General features: G+C 39.8%; 1 protein-coding gene across 1 annotated transcript in view; it reads left to right on the top strand.

Moving 5' to 3' along the window:
* DNAH6 (dynein axonemal heavy chain 6) overlaps window positions 1–22,710 on the top strand; it is a 284,682-nt gene that overhangs the window by 219,983 nt on the left and 41,989 nt on the right. Inside the window, exons 63-67 of the mRNA XM_052648894.1 lie at window positions 6,031–6,221; window positions 12,479–12,639; window positions 16,613–16,701; window positions 17,788–17,934; window positions 21,463–21,601. Of these exons, the coding sequence (XP_052504854.1) occupies window positions 6,031–6,221; window positions 12,479–12,639; window positions 16,613–16,701; window positions 17,788–17,934; window positions 21,463–21,601 (727 nt within the window). The remainder of the gene's footprint in view (window positions 1–6,030; window positions 6,222–12,478; window positions 12,640–16,612; window positions 16,702–17,787; window positions 17,935–21,462; window positions 21,602–22,710) is intronic.

The following is a 22,710-nucleotide window of genomic DNA, read 5'->3' as shown; positions in this document are numbered from 1 at the left end:
GGAGAGTTGTGTCAATGACTAAGCAAATGTGAAAGGAGAAACATGTCAGATAAAGATGTCACCGAGTCTGCAGTATCTACCAATATCAAACTGTATGGTAGTCTGAGGACCAGTTAATATCTGCACAGAAAACTGTAGAGAGAAATATAGCTTAAAAAGTAGAGACTGGGGGATCATTAACATTGAGTTGGAAAGTAAAACCACAGGAGTTGTTAAAATCGTAGAGGAATAATAGGTTAAGAGGACAGATGGGCAAAGGATGAAACCCTGAGTAGCACCAACTTTGAAAAGACAAAGAGAAAGGATGAAGAGCCCTTAAGAAAGAAGAGGCAGAGGGGTAAGAAGAACACCAGGAGAAAGAAATGATGTGGAAACCAAGTAGGCGTAGTGTTTCAATACAGCAAGAATTATCAACAGATTGTAATGAATGGAGGGTGTTCTATGAGAAACGGGAGAAAGAAAATGCACTGGAGAAAGTCAAACTGTAATTTGGAGATATTGAGGCTATACTGTAGGATTTTCTACCATCTCTTTAGGAAAACAGAAAGGCTGTGGGGTTGGCCTGGGCTACTGATTATTGCAATATATGAAGATAGAAGGTCATTGAGACTGTTGGTAAAAGTAGTTCTATAACGGGGAAGAGCTCTAAGAAAAAGCTTATAGACTGGGAGAAGAGGGAAAACCTTGAAAGTTTCTTCGGAAGCAACTGTAGTTGGACTAGGAATGTAGAACAGTTAGAAGGACAGGAGAGGTTGTGATCAAAGCTGAGCTTAAAACCTCTAATGAGAAGTTCCAAGTGGTGACCATGTCCTGAGGGTGGCCATAGGTATGGGTGACTGAGATGATGTGCACTGGAGTTTGAGGTCAAGTTACTGTGCAGTTAGGATGTGGGAGGTCCTTCTGGGCCCTGAACCTAGGTTGTATCACCCCAGATGATGACAAGACAATGCCTGAGACACAGTTGATAAATCACTGGAAAAGATACAAATGGAGAGGAAGCTATAAGCGAGGTGGCAAGTCCCCAGTGGATATGCGACAGTGGCTACCAGGTCAGATACTGACAAAGATGAAGGGATGATTAAACAGCAGTAGTCCCAAAGAAGGAGTTTTAAGACTGAGACATAGGCTAGAAAATTCGAAACTATGGGAAATTTTTGTTGTTTTTGTTTCGGGTTCTGTGTCTCTGTGTACGAGCCAAAGTTCTTAAGGTTGCAACAATATAGAACAAATTTAATAAATTCAAGACTAAAAAGGATATATTAAAAGGATACTGGGGTAGCTCATTAAATTTGAGGAAAACCAGTTAATCACACTTCAGGAGGAGCAGCTCACTGGGCAACTCACTGAACATAACTCTATAGTATTGCCATTGATAGCACTCAACCCTCAATGAAATTGTTCCTCCAGTTTCAAGTTCTCAGGAGAGAGATTCTGATTGGTCCAGCTCAACTTAAGTTTTGTTCCTCGTCCAATCAGCTACAGATAGGAAAATTGCATCATGCAGTAGAAATATGACTACACAAGAGTTCTAGGGAAGAGAACAGATGCCGGTGGGCTACATCCATGCAAGATTCCACCTGCTAGGGGGCCTTGTCCCACAGCCAATATTCCCATTTCTCTGGTCCAGAGAAGATCAGACTCAGGAAAAGACCTAAGACTCACTTTCGATCATTTGAAGACCAGTACCTGTCCCTCAGCTTCTGTCCATAAAACATTTAACAAATACCTTGGTGAGTAATTTTTGTATTCCAGGCACTGAGGATACAATTGTGAAAAAGAAAAATTCTTTTTTCTTATGAAAAAGAAAAATTACTCCCAAAAGCTTGTATTCTAGTGGGAGAAAGAAGGGACAGAAAGAATAAAATACTTTCTGCTTGCAAAAAGTTCTAAGAAGGACATGAAAGGGAATTTTCAATAAAAGTAGTAGAGTGGAAACTAGAGTAGGAAGCCAAGGAGGACCTCTTTGAAGAGGTGATAGTCTCAGCTCATATAAATCGTTTCCTGTGTCATACCAACATCCTGTGGGGGCAGACTGGAGGGTGTCAGGCAGCAACAGGGAGACCTGGAACAGTGCCCCTGGGTGGGGAAGCCTAGCAGAGATTCAAGGGCAGACCAGTTAGGAGAAGGAAGAGGGTTCCAGAGGAGAAGGACCAGGAATAGCTTAGAGCCAGGCCTTCAAGCTGTGGTTAGAGTGATTGCTCATGGGAACAAAAAAGAAACAAATAGAATGAGAAATGGAGCCAAGCTCTGCACCAGAAGCAAGCAGAGTCACTCCCCCTCAGGCACCACCTAGGCTTGGAGAGGGAAGGAGCAAAGGGGCTTGGTAGAAAATGATTTCCTACCCCTCCCAGTCATGAAATCCAGGTCAGCCTGAGGACAAGGATTTTTTGTTTGTTTGTTTTTAATTAATTTTTTATTGGAGTATGGTTGATTTACAATGTTGAGAGTTTGTTTGTTTGTTTGTTTGTTTGTTTGTCTCTTGGACCCTTTGGAGAATATGATGCAAGTTGCAAGCCTTCTTAGAAAATACACAAATGGTCTTCCACGTATGATTATGTAATTCTAGTTAAAAATCTCAATCTTGGGAAATGAAGTGCGTTCTCTCTCTCACACACACACATTTATTTTTTACATTTAATTTTTATTTTTACCTTTTCACCCTCTGCATGCATTTTCCCCTCTCTGGCAAACAACAGTGTATGCTCTGTATTCAGAAGTTTGTTGTTGTTGCTATTTTTTAAATTTATTTTTAATTGGAGGGTAATTGTTTTACAGTGTTGTGTTGGCTTCTGCCACACAGCAACACAACTCAGGCATAAGTATACATATGTCTCCCCTGCAGAAGTTCCCTCCTACCCCCGACCCCATCCCACTCCTAGGCTGTCGCAGAACACAGTGTTGAGCTCTCTGTGATATATAGCCATCTCCCATTAGCTATCCATTTTACACATGGCCATGTATATGATTCAGTGCTACTTTCTCAATTCATCCAACCCTCTCCTTCCCCCTCGTTGTCCACAAGTCTGTTTTCTATGTCTGTGTCTCTATTCCTGCCTTACAAATAGGTTCATCAGTACCATCATTCTACTGCTGCTGCTGCGGCTAAGTCGCTTCAGTCATGTCCGACTCTGTGCCACCCCATAGACGGCAGCCCACCAGGCTCCCCCATCCCTGGGATTCTCTAGGCAAGAATGCTGGAGTGGGTTGCCATTTCCTTCTCCAATGCATGAAAGTGAAAAGTGAAAGTGAAGTCGCTCAGTTGTGTCCGACTCTTAGCGACCCCATGGACGGCAGCCTACCAGGCTCCTCCATCCATGGGATTTTCCAGTCTAGATTCCATCAATTCAGTTCAGTTCAGTAGATTCCATAAAAGTGAAGTGAAGTCGCTCAGTCGTGTCCGACTCCTTGCGCCCCCATGGACTGTAGCCTACCAGGCTCCTCCCTCCGTGGGATTCTCCAGGCAAGAGTACTAGAGTGGGTTGCCATTTCCTTCTTCAGGGGATCTTCCCAACCCAGGGATCGAACCCGGGTCTCCAGATTCCAGGCAGATGCTTTAACCTCTGAGCCACCAGGGAAGCCCAGTAGATTCCATATATATGTGTTAATATGCGATATTCATTTTTCTTTTTCTGACTTATTTCATGCTGTGTAACAGGCTCTACGTTCATCCAACTCACTAGAACTAATTCAAATGCATTCCTTTCTTTGGCTGAGTAATATTCTGTGTATATATGTACCACTACTTCTTTATCCACTCATCTGTTGATAGACATCCAGGTTGCTTCCATGCCCTGGCTATTGTAAACAGTGCTGCAGTGAACACTGCGGTGCATGTATCTTTTCAAATGATGGTTTTCTCAGGCTGTGTGCCTAGTGCTGGGATTCTTGGGTCATGTGGTAGTTCTATTCCTAGTTTTTTAAGGAATCTCCATAGTGTTCTTAGTGGCTGTATCAATTTACATCCCCACCGACAATGCAACAGGGTTCGCTTTTCTCCACATCCTCTCCAGCACTTTTTTTTTTTTATAGATTTTTTTTTGTTGGTGGCCATTCTGACCTGTGTAAGGTGATACCTCGTTGTGGTTTTGATTTGCATTTCTCTAAAAATGAGTGATATTGAGCATCTTATCATATGTTTGTTGACTATTTGTATGTCTTCTTTGGAGAAATGCCTGTTCAGGACCTTCAACCACTTTTTGATTGGGTTGTTTGTTTTTCTGATATTGAGCCGCATGAGCTGCTTGTATATTTTGGAAATTAGTCTTTTGTCCATTGTTTCACTTGCAATTATTTTCTCCCATTCTGAGGATTGTCTTTTCATTTTGTTTATAGTTTCCTTTGCTGTGCAAAAGCTTTTAAGTTTAATTAGGTCCCAATTCGGAGAAGACGATGGCACCCCACTCCAGTACTCTTGCTTGGAAAATCCCATGGACGGAGGAGCCTGGTAGGCTGCAGTCCTTGGGGTCGCGAAGAATCAGACATGACTGAGCGACTTCACGTTCACTTTTCACTTTCATGCATTGGAAAAGGAAATGGCAACCCACTCCAGTGTTCTTGCCTGGAGAATCCCAGGCACAGGGGAGCCTGGTGGGCTGCCATCTATGGGGTCGCACAGAGTTGGACACAACTGAACGACTTAGCAGCAGCAGCGGCAGGTCCCAATTGCTTATTTTTGTTTTTATTTCCATTATTGAAGGAGTTGGGTCAAGAAAGATATTGCTGTGATTTTATGTCAAAGAGTATTTTGCCTTCTTGTTGTTATTTTTAAGATTCCACATATGAAAGATAATATGTTTGTTTATTTTCTGTCTGACTTATTCCACTTGGTATAATGCCCTCAAGGTCCATTCATGTTGTTGCAAATGGCAAGAGTTCATTCTTTTTTATGACTGCATAATATTCCTATATGTGTATGTATCACATTTTCTTTATTCATTTATCCATTGACAGACACAGGTTGTTTTCATGTCCTGGCTATTGTAAATAGTGCTGCAGTGAACACGGGGGTGCATGTATGTTTTTCAAGTTATTGCTTTCATTTTCTTAAGATAAATATCCAGAATTGTGAGTGCTGGATCATATGGTAGTTCTGGTTTTACTTTTTTGTGAAATATAAATACTGTTTTTCATAGTGGAGACATCAATTTACATTCCTAGCAATGATGCCTCAGGGCTCCCTTTTCTCCAGATCTTCACCAACATTTATTCTTTGTCTCTTTGATAATAGTCATTTTAACAGGTATAAAATGATATCTCATTGTGATTTTGATTTACATTTCCCTGATGATTAATGATGCTAAGCAGATATATGTCTTTTCTGAAAAAGTGCCTTTTCAGATCTTCTGCCTGTTTTTTAATTGGATTGTTTGGGATTTTTTTGCTATTGAGTTGCATGAATTTCCTATATATTTTTGGATTTTAACACCTTATTAGATGTATGGCTTGAAGATACCTTCTCCCATTCCATAGGTTGTCTTCTTATTTTGTTGGTTGGTTCTTTTGCTGCACAGGAGCTTTTTCATTTTGTATAGTCCCACTTGCTTATTTTTGCTTTTGTTATTTGTGCTTTTGCTGTCATATCCAAAATCTCGTTGCCAAAAGCTACATCAAGGAGGCTTTCCCCTCTGTTTTCTTCTAGGAGTTTTATGGTTTGGGATCTTATATTTAAATTTTTAATTCATTTTGAGTTGATTTTTATGAGTGGTGTAAGCAGGAATGTAAATTGATATAGCCACTACAGGAAACAGAATGGGAAAGCATAGTCTCTTCAATAAATTGTGTTGGGCAAATTGGATATTCAGATGCAGAAAAATGAAAATGAACCCATGTCTTGGGTCAAACTCATGTTGTTCGAGGGTTAACTCTATAAGATCATATCATCTGCAAATAAGGACATTTTTAATTCTTCCTTTCTGATTTGGATGCCTTACTTCTTTGTCTTGCCTAATGGCCCTGGTTAGAGCTTCTGATACTATGTTGAAATGGATCCTCATCCAGTAGCCTTTTAATGTTTTTTCTTTCAACTTTCAGGTGGTTTTTGCTCTTACAGACTTTGTCATAGAAAATCTTGGGAAAGCCTTTATAGAGACACCACCTGTGGACCTGCCCACTCTGTATCAAGACATGTCATACAACACTCCCCTGGTATTTATCTTAAGCACAGGCTCAGATCCCATGGGTGCATTTCAGAGGTTTGCCCGGGAGAGTGGATATTCAGAAAGGTAAGGTCACATTGTTCAGTTTTTATCATTCATATGAACATCACCTAGTTAAAATTTCCCTTTTTTTTCCTTCCCTCTGTGGAATGTGAATTCCTAATTCAGGTATCCCTTATAAGTTAAAATATTTAATATATTTTAAATATATATAAATAATATATTATATATATTAAATATATAAATATTTATTTAAATATAAATAAGTTTAAATATTTAATAGTTAGCTATGCATGTGATTAAAGTGGTAGTAAATTCATAAAAGCAGATGTAAACTTCATTTGAGCAAAGGGGAGATTGTTTAAATATTGAGGGATAATTAATTCAATAATAATTAAAACATTTGCTATTTAAGACATTATTTTAATGTAACTATAAAGGTCTGTAGTTTACACCTTATGCTCAAATGTACAAAAAAATCCCATAGCTCTTTAGGTTGTGTTATTAATCTCTTCTTTCTCCTGAGCCTCTATTCTGCTGAGTAAGAAAAAGAGGGGGAAGTTTAAACTTGTGAATTTACAATATTATATTTTCTTCAGATTTAAATCTCTCCAGAGTAAGCTGTTTTGACTCCTTTCTCATAAAAACTCAGTCTTCCTGACTCCTTCTTTCCCAAGTCCTCCCCAAGATGGTGTTCTGATGGGTAGGGAAGTACATAAGACCACGGGATAGCAGGGGAGAGTAGGGGTCTCATATCTAGGAGGTAATCTCCAGTGCCGACAGGCCCTTGCATGGAGATTACAAGACAATGAATTCCATCTGTTCTTTGAAGTTCAAAGAGTTGGACACAACTGAGCGACTAAACAGCAACAATCTTTATTAGTCAAGCTTCTCTAGAGAAACAGATATATATGGATATATATATACACACATAATACAAATTATATATATTATGCAAATAACATATATATATCACTCTATTGTTGTTGTCGTTCAGTTGCTCCATCATGTCCAGCTATTTGCAACCCAGTGGACTGCAGCATGCCAGGCTTCTGTGTCCTTCATTATCCCCTGGAGTTTGCTCAGACTCTTATCTATTCAGTCAATGATGTCATCCAATCATTTCATTCTCTGATATCCCCTTCTCCTCCTGCCCTCAATCTTTCCCAGCATCAGGGTCTTTTCCAATGAGTCAGCTCTTCACATAGGGTGTCCAAATATTGGAGCTTCAGCTTCAGCATCAGTCCTTCCAATGAATATTCAGGGTTGATTTCCTTTAGGGTTGGCTGGTATACTCTTCTTGCAGTCCAACGGACTCTCAAGAGTCTTCTCCAGCACCCAGTTCAAAAGCATCAATTCTTTGGCACTCAGCCTTCTTTATGGTCCAACTCTCACACCTGTACATGACTACTGGAAAAACCGTGGCCTTGAATATATTATGCTATATATGTGTGTATATATATTATACATAAAATGAGATATTTGCTGACATGATTATGGAGGCTAATCTCCAAAATCTGCAGTCAGCAAGAGAGAAACACAGGAAAGTCAATGTGTAATTCTAGTCCAAGTCCAAAGGTCTGAAAACCAGAAGTAATAATGATACGAGTCCCAGTCTGAAAGCCAGCAGACTCAAGACCCAAGAAAAGTCAGTGTTTTCATTTGAATTCAAAAGCAAAGAAATACAATGACCCAGCTCAGTCAGGCTGAAGGAGTTCCCTCTTCCTCAACCTTTTCATTCTGTTCAAGTCTTCACTTGATTGGGTGGGCCCCATCTACATTAAGGAGGAAAATCTGCTTTACTCAGTCTGCTGATTCAAATATTAATCTCACCCAGAAACATCCCCACAGACTCATTCAGAATGATGTCTGACTTAATGTCTGGGCACCATGTGACCCAGTCCAACCTCACTAGTAATTAGGAAACAATAAGTTAAAACCATTAAGAAGATATTTCATACTCATCAAATTAGCAAAATCGTGCCAAAGATAGGGAGCTATAGAAATACTCATATTGCAAGTGGGAGTGAAAAATTAGTTTAAATCATTTTGAAGAGAAATTAGCAGTATATCAGAGTTGCAGAGAGCATTCCCCATATCCCAACAACTCACTACTGAATTTGCATGTTCAAAGTCAGTCATGGATGGGCAAAGAGCCATATTCATGAACATTCATAGAAACATTTATAATAGCAACACCAAAAAAAGCCTGGAAACAACCAAAATGTCCATCTTAAAAAACTATGTAAATTGTGGCATATTCATATAATTGAATATAATACACTATAGCCATGAAAATAAATAAATTAGGACTATGTTTATTAATATGGATGGGTCAAACTGCTGGTGCTGCTAAGTCCCTTCAGTCGTGTCCGACTTTGTGCGACCCCATAGATGGCAGCCCACCAGGCTCTGTTGTCCCTGGGATTCTCCAGGCAAGAACACTGGAGTGGGTTGCCATTTCCTTCTTCAATGCATGAAAGTGAAAACTGAAAGTGAATTCACTGAGTCATGTCCAACTCTCAGCGACCCCATGGACTGCAGCCCACTAGACTCCTCCGTCCATGGGATTTTCCAGGCAAGAGTACTGCAGTGGGGTGCCATTGCCTTCTCCGCACACAAACTAATACTGGGCAAAATAAATTAAGTTGCACAAAAATTATATAATATTGGAGAAATTTGATAAATCATATAAAATTATTAAACAGATATATGTTATATGCTGCTTATGAATTCACATTTTTGCAATAATAGTATAAAGAAAAATATAAAAGTTATACCAAGTCCAGGAGAGCAGTGACCTTGTAGAAGGGGAAGTTTGGGTAATAAGAAAAGTGAACATGAAGGGGCATAATGCAAGCTCAGATCATATGTTTTACTTCTGAAGCTGGGTATGGGTACATATACACTTATATTAACTTTATAACTTTTGTTATAAAGGTTATAAAGGTGTTATAAAGGTAAAATACTTGGCTGATGAAATTAATAGTGAAATGAAGAGCCTTAATCTTTATACTCAACAAATAAAACAAATGCAAGATCTTCAAATACCTATGCAGCATTTAAAAATTAATGATTTTCTAAGAGACAGGTATTTCAAAAAGAATAAAACTTATTCCCTGACCACAATAATTCTTATAAATCTTAAAAGTTAATATTTTTAATATTTGGAGAGCAAAAACATGTTCTTATGAACAGCTTGTTTGTTAAAGGGAAATCATACTGGAAATTTCCCAATAAATGGACAATGATGAAACAATATAACCTATCAAAAACCAGGGGGGGTTAGTAATAAGACACTTAGTGTAAATTTATACATATGTAATGACTTCTGGTGCCAGAAATGTCAGACTAAGAACTCAGGCTGATATTCCCACTAAGAAAAATTGGGCAATCTAAAACTTAGTTGTTAAGCTCTAATAGAAGGAAAAAATAATAAGCCGAGAGCAGAAACCAGTGACAGAAAACATTCATTCAATAGACAAGATTTAAAAGAACAGAAGTTGCTTTTTTTGAAAAATTTAATAAAATATAAATCTCTCTTGAAACTAATACAGAGGGAAAGAAACAGAGATTCAAAAAACCTATATCATGAATGAGTAAGAGAATATCACTATAGACCTGCAGACATTAAAATAATCATAAAAGCATATTATTTAAAAAGAAAACTTTGCTAATGAATTTGAAAATGTTGATAAACAGGAAAATTCCTCCAAAAGCACACCTTTAAAAAACTAATAAGAATAATTAGAATATCTAAATAGTTTAGAATTTTTTATTGAATTCATTATTAAAAAACCTTCCCAGAATTCTGGGTTTATTTCAGTAATATAAGCATTAAAATACTGAAAATAATTTAATTCACCACATTGAAAGAGTAATGGCAAAATATCCTTAAAGAAGAAAACTATTAATTCAACATATGCAGAAAAAGCATTTGTTAAAATTCAACATGAATTCATGGTGGGAAATGTCCTAATAAACTAAGAATCTAGAAATCATTTCTTAAAAAGAGAAAAACGGAAATAGGACATTCTTCTACTCAGACAAAATATATCTTAATTTTTAGTGGATTTAGCAAGGTTACTGGACTTAAAATAGATTGCATTAATGCATACTGGCAACAGAAACTCTCATTCATTGTTGGTGAGAATACAAAATGGTACAGCCACTTTGGAAGACAGTTTCATGTTTCATATGATCAGCCATCTGGCATTTACCCAAAGAAGTTAAGAACTTATGTTCACCCAAGAATCTACGTTATACAAGAGCCTACATTAAATGCATAGCAGCTTTATTCATAATTGCCAAAACTTGGAAGCAACCAAGATGTCCTTCAGTAGATGAATGGATGAATAAACTGTGGTGTATCCATACAATGGATACTGTGCTGTGCTTTCTGTGCTTAGCCACCCAGTCAAGTCCGACTCTGCTACCTCATGGACTATAGCCCACCAGGCTCCTCTGTCCATGTGGATTCTCCAAGCCAGAGTACTGGAATGGGTTGCCGTGATCTCCTCCAGGGGCTCATCTCAACCCAGGGATTGAACCCAAGTCTCCTGCATTGCAGGTGGATTCTTTTACCATCTGAGCCACCAGGGAAGCCCAAGAATACAAGAGTGGGTAGCCTATCCCTTCTCCAGGTGAACTTTCTGACCCAGGATTTGAACCAGGGTCTACTACATTGCAGGTGTATTCTTTACCAGCTGAGCTACCCGGGAAGCCCACAATGGATACTATTCAGTGCTAAAAAGAAATGAGCCTATCAAGCCATGAAAAGACATGCAAGAACTTTAAATGCATATTACCAAGTGAAAGAGGCCAATCTGAAAAGGCTATATATACTGGATGGTTCCAAGTATATGACATTCTGTAAAAGGCAAAACTATGAAGACAATTAAAAAAATAATAATAACAAAGAGTTTATATCCAATGTAAAGAACTCTTAGAAATCAATAAGAAAAAAGACAGGTGAACCAGTAGGAAAAAAGGGGAGAGAAGAATATAAAAGCAAATATCCAAATGCCTAATAAATAAACCTAGGAAAATGGGAAATAATTTAAAACCTCAATGAGATACCATTCTATATCTATCAGGTGTTGTCAAAGTTGTGGAAAAATAAGTACTCTCACCCATTGCGGGTACAAGTGTGGAATGATGTCATCACTCTGAAAAAGTTTGATATTATAAAAAAATTCAGCATACACATACTCTGTCAAACAGCAGTTCCATTCCTAGGAATATACACATATATACATACAAGGAATATATACATACAAGATGGAGTACCCATATATGCCAAGAGACGTCTGTGAGAACGGCTATTGCAGCATTGTTTGTAATAGCCAAGAACCAGAAGTAACCCAGATGTCCAGCAAGAGCAGAATGGATGGATAAACTTGATATAAGCATACAGTAGAATACTATATAGCAATGGAAATGAACACCACACAGTAATATGAATTAATCTGAAGAAATAATGTTGATTGAAATAGACCAAATATAAATATACACTTTATGATTCCATTTATATAAGTTCAAAAACAAGAAAAATTAATCTATGGTGTTAGAAGTCAAAGGAATTGTTGCCTTTGAGACAAAGGGAGGACACTAACTGACAGGGTGCTAGTAATGCTCTCTCTTTTTTTGGCCCTGGGTGGTGGTTCTTCTGTACACTCTCTTTGAGAGAATCCATCAAGCTAAACACTAATGATTTGTGTACTTTTGTATGTATGTTGAGACCCCATGGACTGTAGCCTACCAGGCTCCTCTGTCCATGGGATTTTCCAGGCAATAGTCCTGGAGTGGATTTCCATTTCCTTCTCCAGGGGATCTTCCCAACCCAGGGATTGAACCCAGGTCTCCCGCATTGTAGACAGACGCTTTACCATCTGAGCCACCAGGGAAGTCCTGTATATATGTTAGACTTTGGGTTTCCAGAAGCTTTTTAAAAACTGACCTATAGCATTAGACGTCAGGACAAAGGGTACCTTTGGGATGGAGGAAGGGAAGATGATTGGAATAGAAAGGAGACAGAAGAGATGTCTCTGGGGTGTTAGGGAAGTTCTCTTTTCAAGCACAGATATTTTTCTCCTCTATGCACGTTTATTTGTATATTTGTAACACAGAACTATATTTGTCTCATTCACTTTTGCGTGTTATAGTTAAAAATACCGAGAAAATAAGAAAAAATATCTACATCTATCAGAATGAGAATTTGAAATGTATTCATATTCTAGAAGCCTGCCATATTTACATTTCTTGATAGTTGCATTGCTTAAAAGTAATATGAAACAGCATTTCATTGTTGTTTTTGAATTCAGGGTGCAGTCAATTTCACTGGGACAAGGACAAGGACCTATTGCTGAAAGAATGATCAAAGATGCAATGAAATCAGGAAACTGGGTGTTTCTGCAAAACTGCCACCTTGCTGTTTCTTGGATGTTGGCAATGGAGGAGCTAATTAAAACCTTCACAGATTCAAGTATGTTGAGCATATAGCATTTATATAATAATACCATTTTTATGTGGCCTTTCTTGTTGAATCCAATCCTTATAACAATTATTATTGGCATTGTTTATCCTATATTAAAAGGAAAAATTTGAGATCTAGAGGGGTTTAGTTAGGTTACACGACCCTGATTCAAATAAAAATGTTCAGACTCCAAGTTGAGGGTACAATGAACTGCGTCATTTTTGTTTCATGTTACTTTCTATGAAAGACCATTTGAATTCAAAATAAATAACATCTAGGCATGATGTTAATTTTAAAAAGAAATAGAAAATGGACTTAGGACAAAAGAAGAAAATTATGTTTTTCACTACAGAATGAGAGACGTTCAGGAACAGAGTTCAAGTTAACACCAGTTCTCATGGTGGTGTTTTACCACTTTTTATCCTCTATAACCCACATGACAATTAACTTTCACATGTATCTCATAGACACACACACCCCCATGGGTGTGCCCAACATAAGTCGTAATTGCCACCACTAACTATACTATCACTGCCTTCTTTCCCACTCAAGTAAGTATAATGGACTGCAAAGAGAGAAGTGGAGTTGGAATTAGGAACTGTATGATAGGTAATAAGCTGTGTGGGGCAAACTTCCTTACTGTCCCAGGAGGTCATGGAAGAGAACTGCCCACCTGGGATATCCAGGACCTTTTCTCTGGTGTCCTCCTTTGTGTCCTGACAGAGGGCTTTCTAGAAAGGTGAGAACTGTGCAGATGACTTTCTTTATCGTTGCCTGTTAAGATGAAGACCTTCTCCTTTACAGAGCAGCCAGCCTGCACTGGTCACCAAGCCACCAACAGGGCTTAGCAGCCTTCCCCAAAGATCCCTCACTCCCTGATTGCCCCATGCCCTGCCTTCTACAGACTGTTTCTATCAAGGACAGAGTCTGTAGCATCAGCCACCCAGAATCTCCTCTCTTTCCACTCTTCATGATATGAACAAGAGATGGCTTGCTTCCTGTGGGGTCTGTGACTTCTATTTAAATAAGTAAAGAAAAATGATATGGTGTTTACTACTTGAATCATCAGATTCCTTATCCTGATGATTAGGATTATGATTAAGAAAAAATGCTAGAGAAAGCATCTAAAAGCAGTTTGCTGCAGAGGTACTATGGGAGCCTTCTGAATAAGGACCAGTCAATCACCTTCACAATGACCTTGCCAGACCTACGAGGAGGCTGGATGGGCCACAGCAGCCAGAGAAGTTGTTGATGAAGTTTAAGTGCTTAAGTAGACAGAAAAATCCTCTTCTGGTCCTTGTTACAACTGTTTACTAACATAACCATTTGGGTTCTAACGTTTAACCTGAACCAGTATAAAATAAGATACATGCAGGGAGGGACTTCCCTGGTGGTCCAGTGGCTGATACTCCATGCTCCCAATGCAGGGAGCCCAGGTCAGATCCCTGGTCAGGGAACTAGATCCCACATGTCACAGCTAAGACCAGGAGCAGCCAAATAAATAAATAAATATTTTTTAAATTACATTCAGGTAAGAAGTTGAAAAGAGAAAGTGAGTGAAAGAAAAAAGAGAGAAAAGGGAAAAAAGCCTCTGGACTTGAAATTCTAAGACCTGAGTAGAGTTTGGCCCCCACCACTGCCTGACTATATATATCACACCTCATCTCTGGGCCTCTGCTTCCTCAGAAATAAAGTGACTACACAACGCCATTGCTACAAGTCCATACTAAGATGATTTCTATTCTATTTCAATTCTAAACTTCTGTGATGTCTATAAATGTTAAGATCCTCAATGCTTTTGCAGTCATGAGGGGAAAAAAGGATTTTTAAGATGCTTCTCTAAACCTGGCCTTTTCCACTCTTCAGTTTGTGTGTGTGTGTAGGGGAGGTGGTTAATGAAAGCATTAGCCCTAAGATTTTATGATATCTGACTTCTATGCTAATCAGTCAGTCAGTTCAGTCGCTCAGTAGTGTCCAACTCTTTGCAACCCCGTGGACTGCAGCACACCAGGCTTCCCTGTCCATCACCAACTCCCAGAGCTTGCTCAAATCATGTCTTTCAAGTCGGTGATGCCATCCAACCATCTCATCCTCTGTCATCCCCTTCTCCTCCTGCCTTCAATCTTTCCCAGTATCAGGGTCTTTTCTAATGAGTCAGTTCTTCACATCAAGTGTTCAAAGTATTGGAGCTTCAGCTTTAGCATCAGTCCTTCCAATGAATATTCAAGTCTGATTTCCTTTACAATTGACTGGTTTGACATCATTGCAGTCCGAGGGACTCTCAAGACTCTTCTCCAACACCACAGTTCAAAAGCATCAATTCTTTGGTGCTCAGCTTTCTTTATGGTCCAACTCTCATATCCATACATGATTACTGAAAAACTTTTTACCATAGAAACAACTTTAATGTTTCTCTGGAATTGCACTGGGTTGGTGAAAAAGTTTGTTTGGGTTCTTCCCTTGAACTTTTTGGTCCACCAAAAGGTAAACTAACTTTACTAGAACAGTACTAGAACTAACTTAATCTTGGCTATTTAATGTAGCTCATTAGTTTAGATTACTAAACCAAGAAGCATAAATACAACTTTAATCTGCAGCCATTCACTTAATAAATATTCGAGAACCTACTGTGTACCACACACTGTTCTAGCTACTTAGTGCATGTTGGTGAACAAAGCAACCACAGTCATCTGCCCTCCTCAAGCTTACATGCTAGCGAGTGGAGACAGAGAAACCACATAAACAAACCACATAACAAATAAGTAATGTATATGGTATGATAGAATGTGGTCGGTGCTTTGGGAAAAATTAAAAGTAAAGTAAGGAGGAACAGGAAGGTCGGGGTGGAATGGGAGTAAGGAGGAAGGGTGGAGAGCAGTTTTAAATGGGGTGGTCTGGGTAGACCTCTTTGAGAAGTTGGCATTTGACCAACACTTGAGAAAAGTCAAGGAGTCTAAAGGAAGAGCATTCCAGGTAAAAGGAACAGCTACTGCCTGGGGGCTCCCCCTAAGGAGGTAGCGGGAGCATGCCAGAGGAACACCATCACTTGTGCTTAGAGACCAATGCTGAGAAAGGCCTCCTTGGATGATGCTTGTGTCTTCCTGTGACAGGAACAGTGGTTTTCCCAGTTCTGCTCTGGCTTTTTGAAACTGGAATGCAGCTTGTTCTTTCTTAGGTTCTATGCCCACAACTCAAACAGGAAGCATATTGACTTCTTGATGCTGCCTGTGAGGTCTCTCCATTTCCCTGCTCACTGAGTTCCCTTTGCTTCTTCTCTGAAGAAGGAACACATTCCTTTATTCTCCATAAGGCTTTCTGACCATTTTCACGGAATTTTCCCTAAGTTGAATGGCTAACAACAAACAAAAATTAAAACTTCACAAGCATAAAGATAGTCACTGTCCTTTTTTTCGTTTGAAAAATTACCAGTTTCAGAGGAATGATCCTTAACATTTCTATCAAGAATTGAAAATTAACATTCCTGGACTTCCCTGGTGGTCCAGTGGTTAAGAGTCTGCCTGCCAATGCAGGGGACACAAGTTCGATCCCCGGTCTGGGAAGATTCCACATACCTCATGGTAACTGGACCTGTGCACCACAACGATTGAAGCCCTTGAGCTTTAGAGTCTGAACACCACAACCAGAGAGTAGCCCCTACTTGCTGCAACTAGAGAAAGCCCATGCCCAGCAATGAAGACCCAGCACAGTCAAAATAATTAATAATCTTTTAAAAAGAATAGAACAAGTTCTTAATTTCTTTACTCAACTGTGCCAACATCCAGACTGTCAGGATCACCTGGGTGAAGAGCTTCTAGAAGGAGTCCCCTCACCTCCATTCTAGAACATTTTACATCATCAAATATTTTAAAAAGATAAACTAGTCCTTAAACTGAGCTTATCTTTTTCTATCCAATAATAATTATTTCTTATAGAAAAATATTACTGAGTTAAGCATTTTCTTTTTTGTCTTTGTTTTAAACAGATGTTGTTATCAAGGATACATTTCGACTTTTTTTAAGTTCCATGCCTAGTAGTACATTTCCTGTGACAGTCCTTCAAAATTCGGTCAAGGTAACATATGTTCGTGGTTGAACTCTGTGACATGATTGGGCTCAGGGTGCTCCCCGAGTGAATCCATGGAGCCCACTGGGCCTGTGCAGGGTTGTGTCAGGGTTTGGTCAGCCAAGGTGGAGAGGTGGGAGTCAGTGTCCATTCACCAGAGAGTGAGTAGGGAAACAATTTCCCAGGCCACTGCCCTTCCTGTGTGTCCTTCTGCTAGTCATCCAGCACCTCCCTGCTTCCCCTCTTCAAGAAAATGTCTAGGATGCAGAGAGATGAGAACAGAACCCTGCTCAGAGTTAAGAAAATGTTTCAGCATGTGGGAGACAGGAAAGCCCACAGGCAGTATGGCTGATGGATTGAAACCTCAATTATCATTCACATAATGCAGAAAACTTGGATAGAGAGACTTACTAAGTAAAAAAGACCTTCAAGCTGAAGGCTGGAGACCCTAAGGCAAGTCCTAGAAGGCATCTTTTTTTTTTCTTTTTTGGCCATTATGCACAGCATTCAGGATCTTAGTTCCCCAACCAGGAATCAAAGTTTCCTTATATGGGAAGCCTCTGCATATGAACTTGGAGAAGGAAATGGCACGCCCCTCCAGTATTCTTGCCTGGAGAATCCCATGGACAGAAGAGCCTGGTGGGCTACAGTCCATGTGGTCACAAAGAGTCTGACATGACTGAGCAACTAACACACACTTCTGCATATGAATGATCACTCAGGAACCAGGGTTTTCTCTTCCCTGGTGCCCCGTGCCATTAAGGCAAAGTGTAGGGTGATGGTGGACATTGAGATGACCAGAAAATCCAGTGCAGAAGGCCTGAGCATCCTTTCTGGCCTGTGGTTAGAAAAATGGACACCAAATGGAAAGGTCTGAGATTCTTGTAGAGGTGGTTCACCCACCCACCGTAGGCCTGAGAACCCCCTATTCTCCAGAGGACAAGGCTGACAGGGATACAGAGCTGGCAGGAACAGGGCAGGAATGCCTCCCAGGCATCAGTTACCTGCATCCCCTCAGTGGCTTCTATATGTGTTATTTGGAAAAAAATTCAAATCTGTACAACCACACTCTCTGCCATGTGTCTCTAAATACAGGTAACCAATGAGCCTCCAAAAGGTTTACGTGCAAATATCAGACGAGCATTTACCGAAATGATGCCTTCATTTTTTGAAGAAAATATACTTGGAAGAAAATGGAGACAAATAATATTCGGCATTTGTTTCTTCCATGCAATTATTCAGGTACACTAAATTTGCTAATTTTTTAAATATAGACAAGGAGAAGTGTATTAGGTTAAAAATCAATAAGGGGCTTCTATGGTGGCTCAAATGGTAAAGGATCTATCTGCAAAGCAGGTGACCTAGGTTCGATCCCTGGGACAGGAAGAGCCCCTGAAGAAGGGAATGGCTACCTGCTTCAGTATTCTTGCCTGGAGAATTCCATGGACAGAGGAGCTTGGCGGGCTATGGTCCATGGAGTTGCAAAGAGTTGGATACGGCCAAGTGACTAACACTTTAAATCAATAAAAAGTAAGAATTAAAAGCTTACAAATGACATTGTGAAATGCTGAGGTCTTTGTTCTGTCTGAACCCAAGTTGTTTTAACTCAGTCCCTAGACTTCCCTGGTAGCTCAGATGATATAGAATCTGTCTGCAATGTAGGAGACCTGGGTTTGATCCTTTGGTCAGAATGCTCACTTGGAGAAGGAAATGGCTACCCACTCCAGTATTCTTGCCTGGAGAATTCCATGGCCAGAATAGCCTAGCAGGCTACAGTCCATGGGGTCGCAAAGAGTTGTACATGATTGAGTGACTAACATGCGCACTGTCTGATTTCTGTATGGCCCTTGCCTCTGTACCTCACAGCTTTGCCTCCCAGCTCTGCTCTGACCTAAGGAGCTACATTGCCTGCATAAATGCAGTAGGTCAAATTCAAAAGCATGAAGTTGTCTCCTCAGCTGTGCTTCACTCACAAAATCTGCTTCCCCTCCAGACTCTACTCCTGAAATGGATGGTCCCATTTTTGTAATCACCTACAGCCAGAATTTCAGGACTGTTTTTATCCTTCCTCCTTTACACATATATATCATGTTGGTCAGCAAGTCTGCATTTTTTATTACAATAATTCCACTCTCACCTGTTTCTGTTTGAGTGGGCTTACCACCCTTAATGGCTTGCCTCCAGGACTTCCCTGATGGCTTAGACGGTAAAGCGTCTGTCTACAATGCGGGACACCTGGCTTCCATCCCTGGGTCAGGAAGATCCCCTGGAGAAGGAAATGGCAATCCGCTCCAGCACTATTGCCTGGAAAATCCCATGGACAGAGGAGCCTGGTAGGCTACAATCCTTGGGGTCGCAAAGAGTTGGACATGACTGAGCAACTTCACTTTCACCACCCTTAATGGCTTCCTCCCTGTGATTAGATCCCCAAGTCTCCTGACCAGTGACCTTCAACTCAGCACTACTTTCTCCTTCCCTCTGTTCAAACTCACTACCCTGACCTGGTGTCCATTCTGTGGCCTTGTACAGGAACTCTGACTTTAGCTTTGTATCCCTGTCTTGACTAAGTAAGCTGCCTTGTTTTCAAATGTGTTTAGTCTGCCAAGAAAGAATTAGTAGAGAAAAAAAACAAAGATTAAATATGCAAGATATGGAATAAATAAGTAAACAAGACCCTAGAGAAAATCAAAGACTCTGGATTAGAGCATCTATGTGGGAGGCCTTTGTTCTACTACAAAAGCATCTGAGATGTAGGAGGTGGTTTAAGACTTAGGGAAATTTTGAAATCAAGAGGAGCAAACAGAGTACAATTGCCATTATATGGGAACAACCTAAGTGTCCCTCAAAGATGAATGGATAAAAATGATTTTATATATATATATACAGACATACATACAATGGAATACTTATCAGCCATTAAAAAGAATGAAATTTTGCTATTTGCAGTAACATAGATGGACTTGGAGGGCCATTATGCTAAGTGAAATAAGTCGGAGAAAGACAAATACTGTATAACATCACTTATAGGTGGAATATAAGAAATGCAACAAACTAGTGAATATAACACAAAAGAAGCAGACTCACAGATATAGAAAACAAACTACTGGTTACAGGTGGGAGGCTACGTAGGGGTGGGGAAGGAGTGATAGTTTATGATGAATGGTGTCAGATTGATGACCTCTGGAGGAGAGAATTTAGATCCAGGGCCAGAAACAAGGCTTGATCACTCAGAGCTTTTGTGTGCTACTGCTGCTGCTGCTGCTAAGTCGCTTCAGTCGTGTCTGACTCTGTGTGACCCCATAGACGGCAGCCCACCAGCCTCCCCCATCCCTGGGATTCTCTAGGTAAGAATACTGGAGTGGGTTGCCATTTCCTTCTCCAATGCATAAAAATGAAAAGTCAAAGTGAAGTTGCTCAGTCGTGTCCAATTCTTAACGACCCCATGGACGGCAGCCTACCAGGCTCCTCCATCCATGGGATTCTCCAGGCAAGAGTACTGGAATGGGGTGCCATTGCCTTGTTTTATTACAGTGAAAAAGGGATAGGGAAAGCTTCTGACATAGATATCAGAAGCGGGTAGAGAGTGCCCCACTCAATAGTCTTATCAAGGCCTTATATACTTTTACAATTGGTTTCTACAATAGAAAGACGTTACCAGACCCACTCCCACAACATACATCTTAAGATAACAGGATTAGGAGTAACAGTAGAAAGGTCTTACCAGACCCACTCCCACATAAGATAACAGGATTAGACAGAAGGTTCTCCTTAAGAAGGAGAAACATGTCCTTGAGCAAGATACATTGTTGTTATATAATCATTAGTACAGAGCTTAAGGAAAAACATACCCTTGATCAAGATGAGTTGTCTTGTTGTGTAATAATTAGCTCTGGGCTGAAAGAAAATAATGTCTTATGTGACTAAGATGAAGGAATGTAGAAAAAAAAACTTTTGTCCTTTTCTCCTCCTTGAGAGCCAAGGACTCTTTATCAACCTATCTAAGAATTAACTCTCTCAGAAGGTACAAACTATTGAGTATAAGATAAGCTCAAAAATGTATTGTACAATATGGAGGCTATAGCCAATATTCTGTAATAACTGTAAATGGAGTGTAGCCTTTTTAAATTGTATAAAAGATAAGTTTTAAAAAAAAGAAGGAGAAGAAGGAACATGGCACCCATCTTCTGATATAATCAGTTTAGAGATAAGAAATTAGGTAGGAGAGGATGATAACAAAGAGCGGGAAAGATTTCCCTGTGGAGAGCCATGAAACAGGAATTGAGATTCTGTACCACTTTTTTAAAAAGGTCTCTATGGAGAAGTCAGGGTATAATCAACCCATCAGGCATGACTGAAAAGCCTACGTGATGGACAGACTTCTGAGAAGATTTAGGGGCAGCTGTCTCCATCACACAGGTGATTAGCATCAGTATTTTTATACCAAGATGACTCTTAAGGTGGGATATTTTTTCTTATTTTGATGGGGAAATATTTTATTTTACCATAAAGAACAAATGTTCTTTTGTCAGGTCTGTCACGATTTCACATTTCCAGTAATATCTAATCATCTTTTGGAACATTGGAAAAAGGCCAGAGTTGGAGGAACAGGTGCCTGCCTTATCTGGTGAAAGTCAAACTGAAAGCCTCACTCAAGCTGAATGGCATTTTGCACAATGAGGATGCCAAGCTTCAACAGAAACTCTGGTTTTCAGTATTTTATGCACAATTAATTTTATCAAATTTTAAGACCATTTTCATTTTCTGTTCTAGGAGAGAAAAAAGTTTGGCCCTCTTGGTTGGAATATCTGCTATGAATTTAATGATAGTGACAGGGAATGCGCTCTACTGAACCTCAGCCTTTACTGTCAAGAAGGAAAGATTCCCTGGGATGCACTGATTTACATCACTGGTCAGTATGCCCACATGGTCTGATGTCCAGCTCTCCACCACACGGTTGTTGGTTTACATCTACCTGGCTTATACCAAGACGGTGTCCTCCCAAGTGTATAGTGAGGGTGGTGATGACTTCTGATATTCCCTTTGAGAAGATAAGACCATGATAAGAATATCATAAAAATGTTTATACAGAGAAGACAAGACAGATATTTTCCCAGATAATAATAGCAAACTCTTAGATAGTTCTTGCTACATGCCAAGCACATTTCAGGCACAGCCCATGAATTAGCAGATTTAATGCTCATAAGAACCCTATAAGGTAAAGGCCATTATATCCCTATTTTACAAATAAGGAAACTGAAGCACACAGTTTACAAGGGTGAAGCCAAGATTTAAGCAAGCAATCCAGCCTCCAGAGTTTGTGCTCTTAAATTCAAAAGAATCTGAACATGGTTGACCAGTAGAGACCTATTGAGTCAGGGGTACTTACAACAAAGGAAAAAATATTTTATGAAGTATAATCTTTAGAAAATATTAATTGTGGCCCTGTGAGATCTTACTGGTAAAACTAGATCCAGTTTAGACCATGCAGGCCCAAATAATGAAGAAAAGATTCCCATTAGGAGGTGGGAGAGGGAGAGAGCCTGAAAAGGAGCAGAATGGGAATGGATGGTTTTCATTGGTGAGCAAAAGAAATGAGGAACAGCAGAGAAGAGTCAGCTGATCTAGAGACTTGAACAGCATGTGACACCTTGGAACATGCTTGAGTGAAGGGCAGTGAAACAATAGTGAAAATGGATGAAGGCCTATCTCCAGGCTGGACCGAGAAGGCTGGGCATGGAACCTGGGAAGCTCCTTTGTACTTCTGCCCCCAGCCACTCCTGTGGGGCTGAGATTGCTTAACATAACAGTGAACTAGACAGTATTCTCCCTGCCACCCGGTACATACCCTGAAATTTCTGCTTCCTAGCTTTTCTCTGCTTTTTTCTTTCCTAGAACCTTTGACCTTTCCGTTAGCTCAGTTGTTTCTACTGCCATGAAAGTAACTGGGTTTTGAAAAGCATAGAAAGGAACAAGACAATGATATATCTTTTCTCACTACTACTATTCAATGTTGTGCTG

This window comes from Budorcas taxicolor, chromosome 11 (genome assembly GCF_023091745.1).
Source record: "Budorcas taxicolor isolate Tak-1 chromosome 11, Takin1.1, whole genome shotgun sequence".
Taxonomy (NCBI): domain Eukaryota; kingdom Metazoa; phylum Chordata; class Mammalia; order Artiodactyla; family Bovidae; genus Budorcas; species Budorcas taxicolor.
This window is presented reverse-complemented; position numbering and strand designations above follow the sequence as displayed.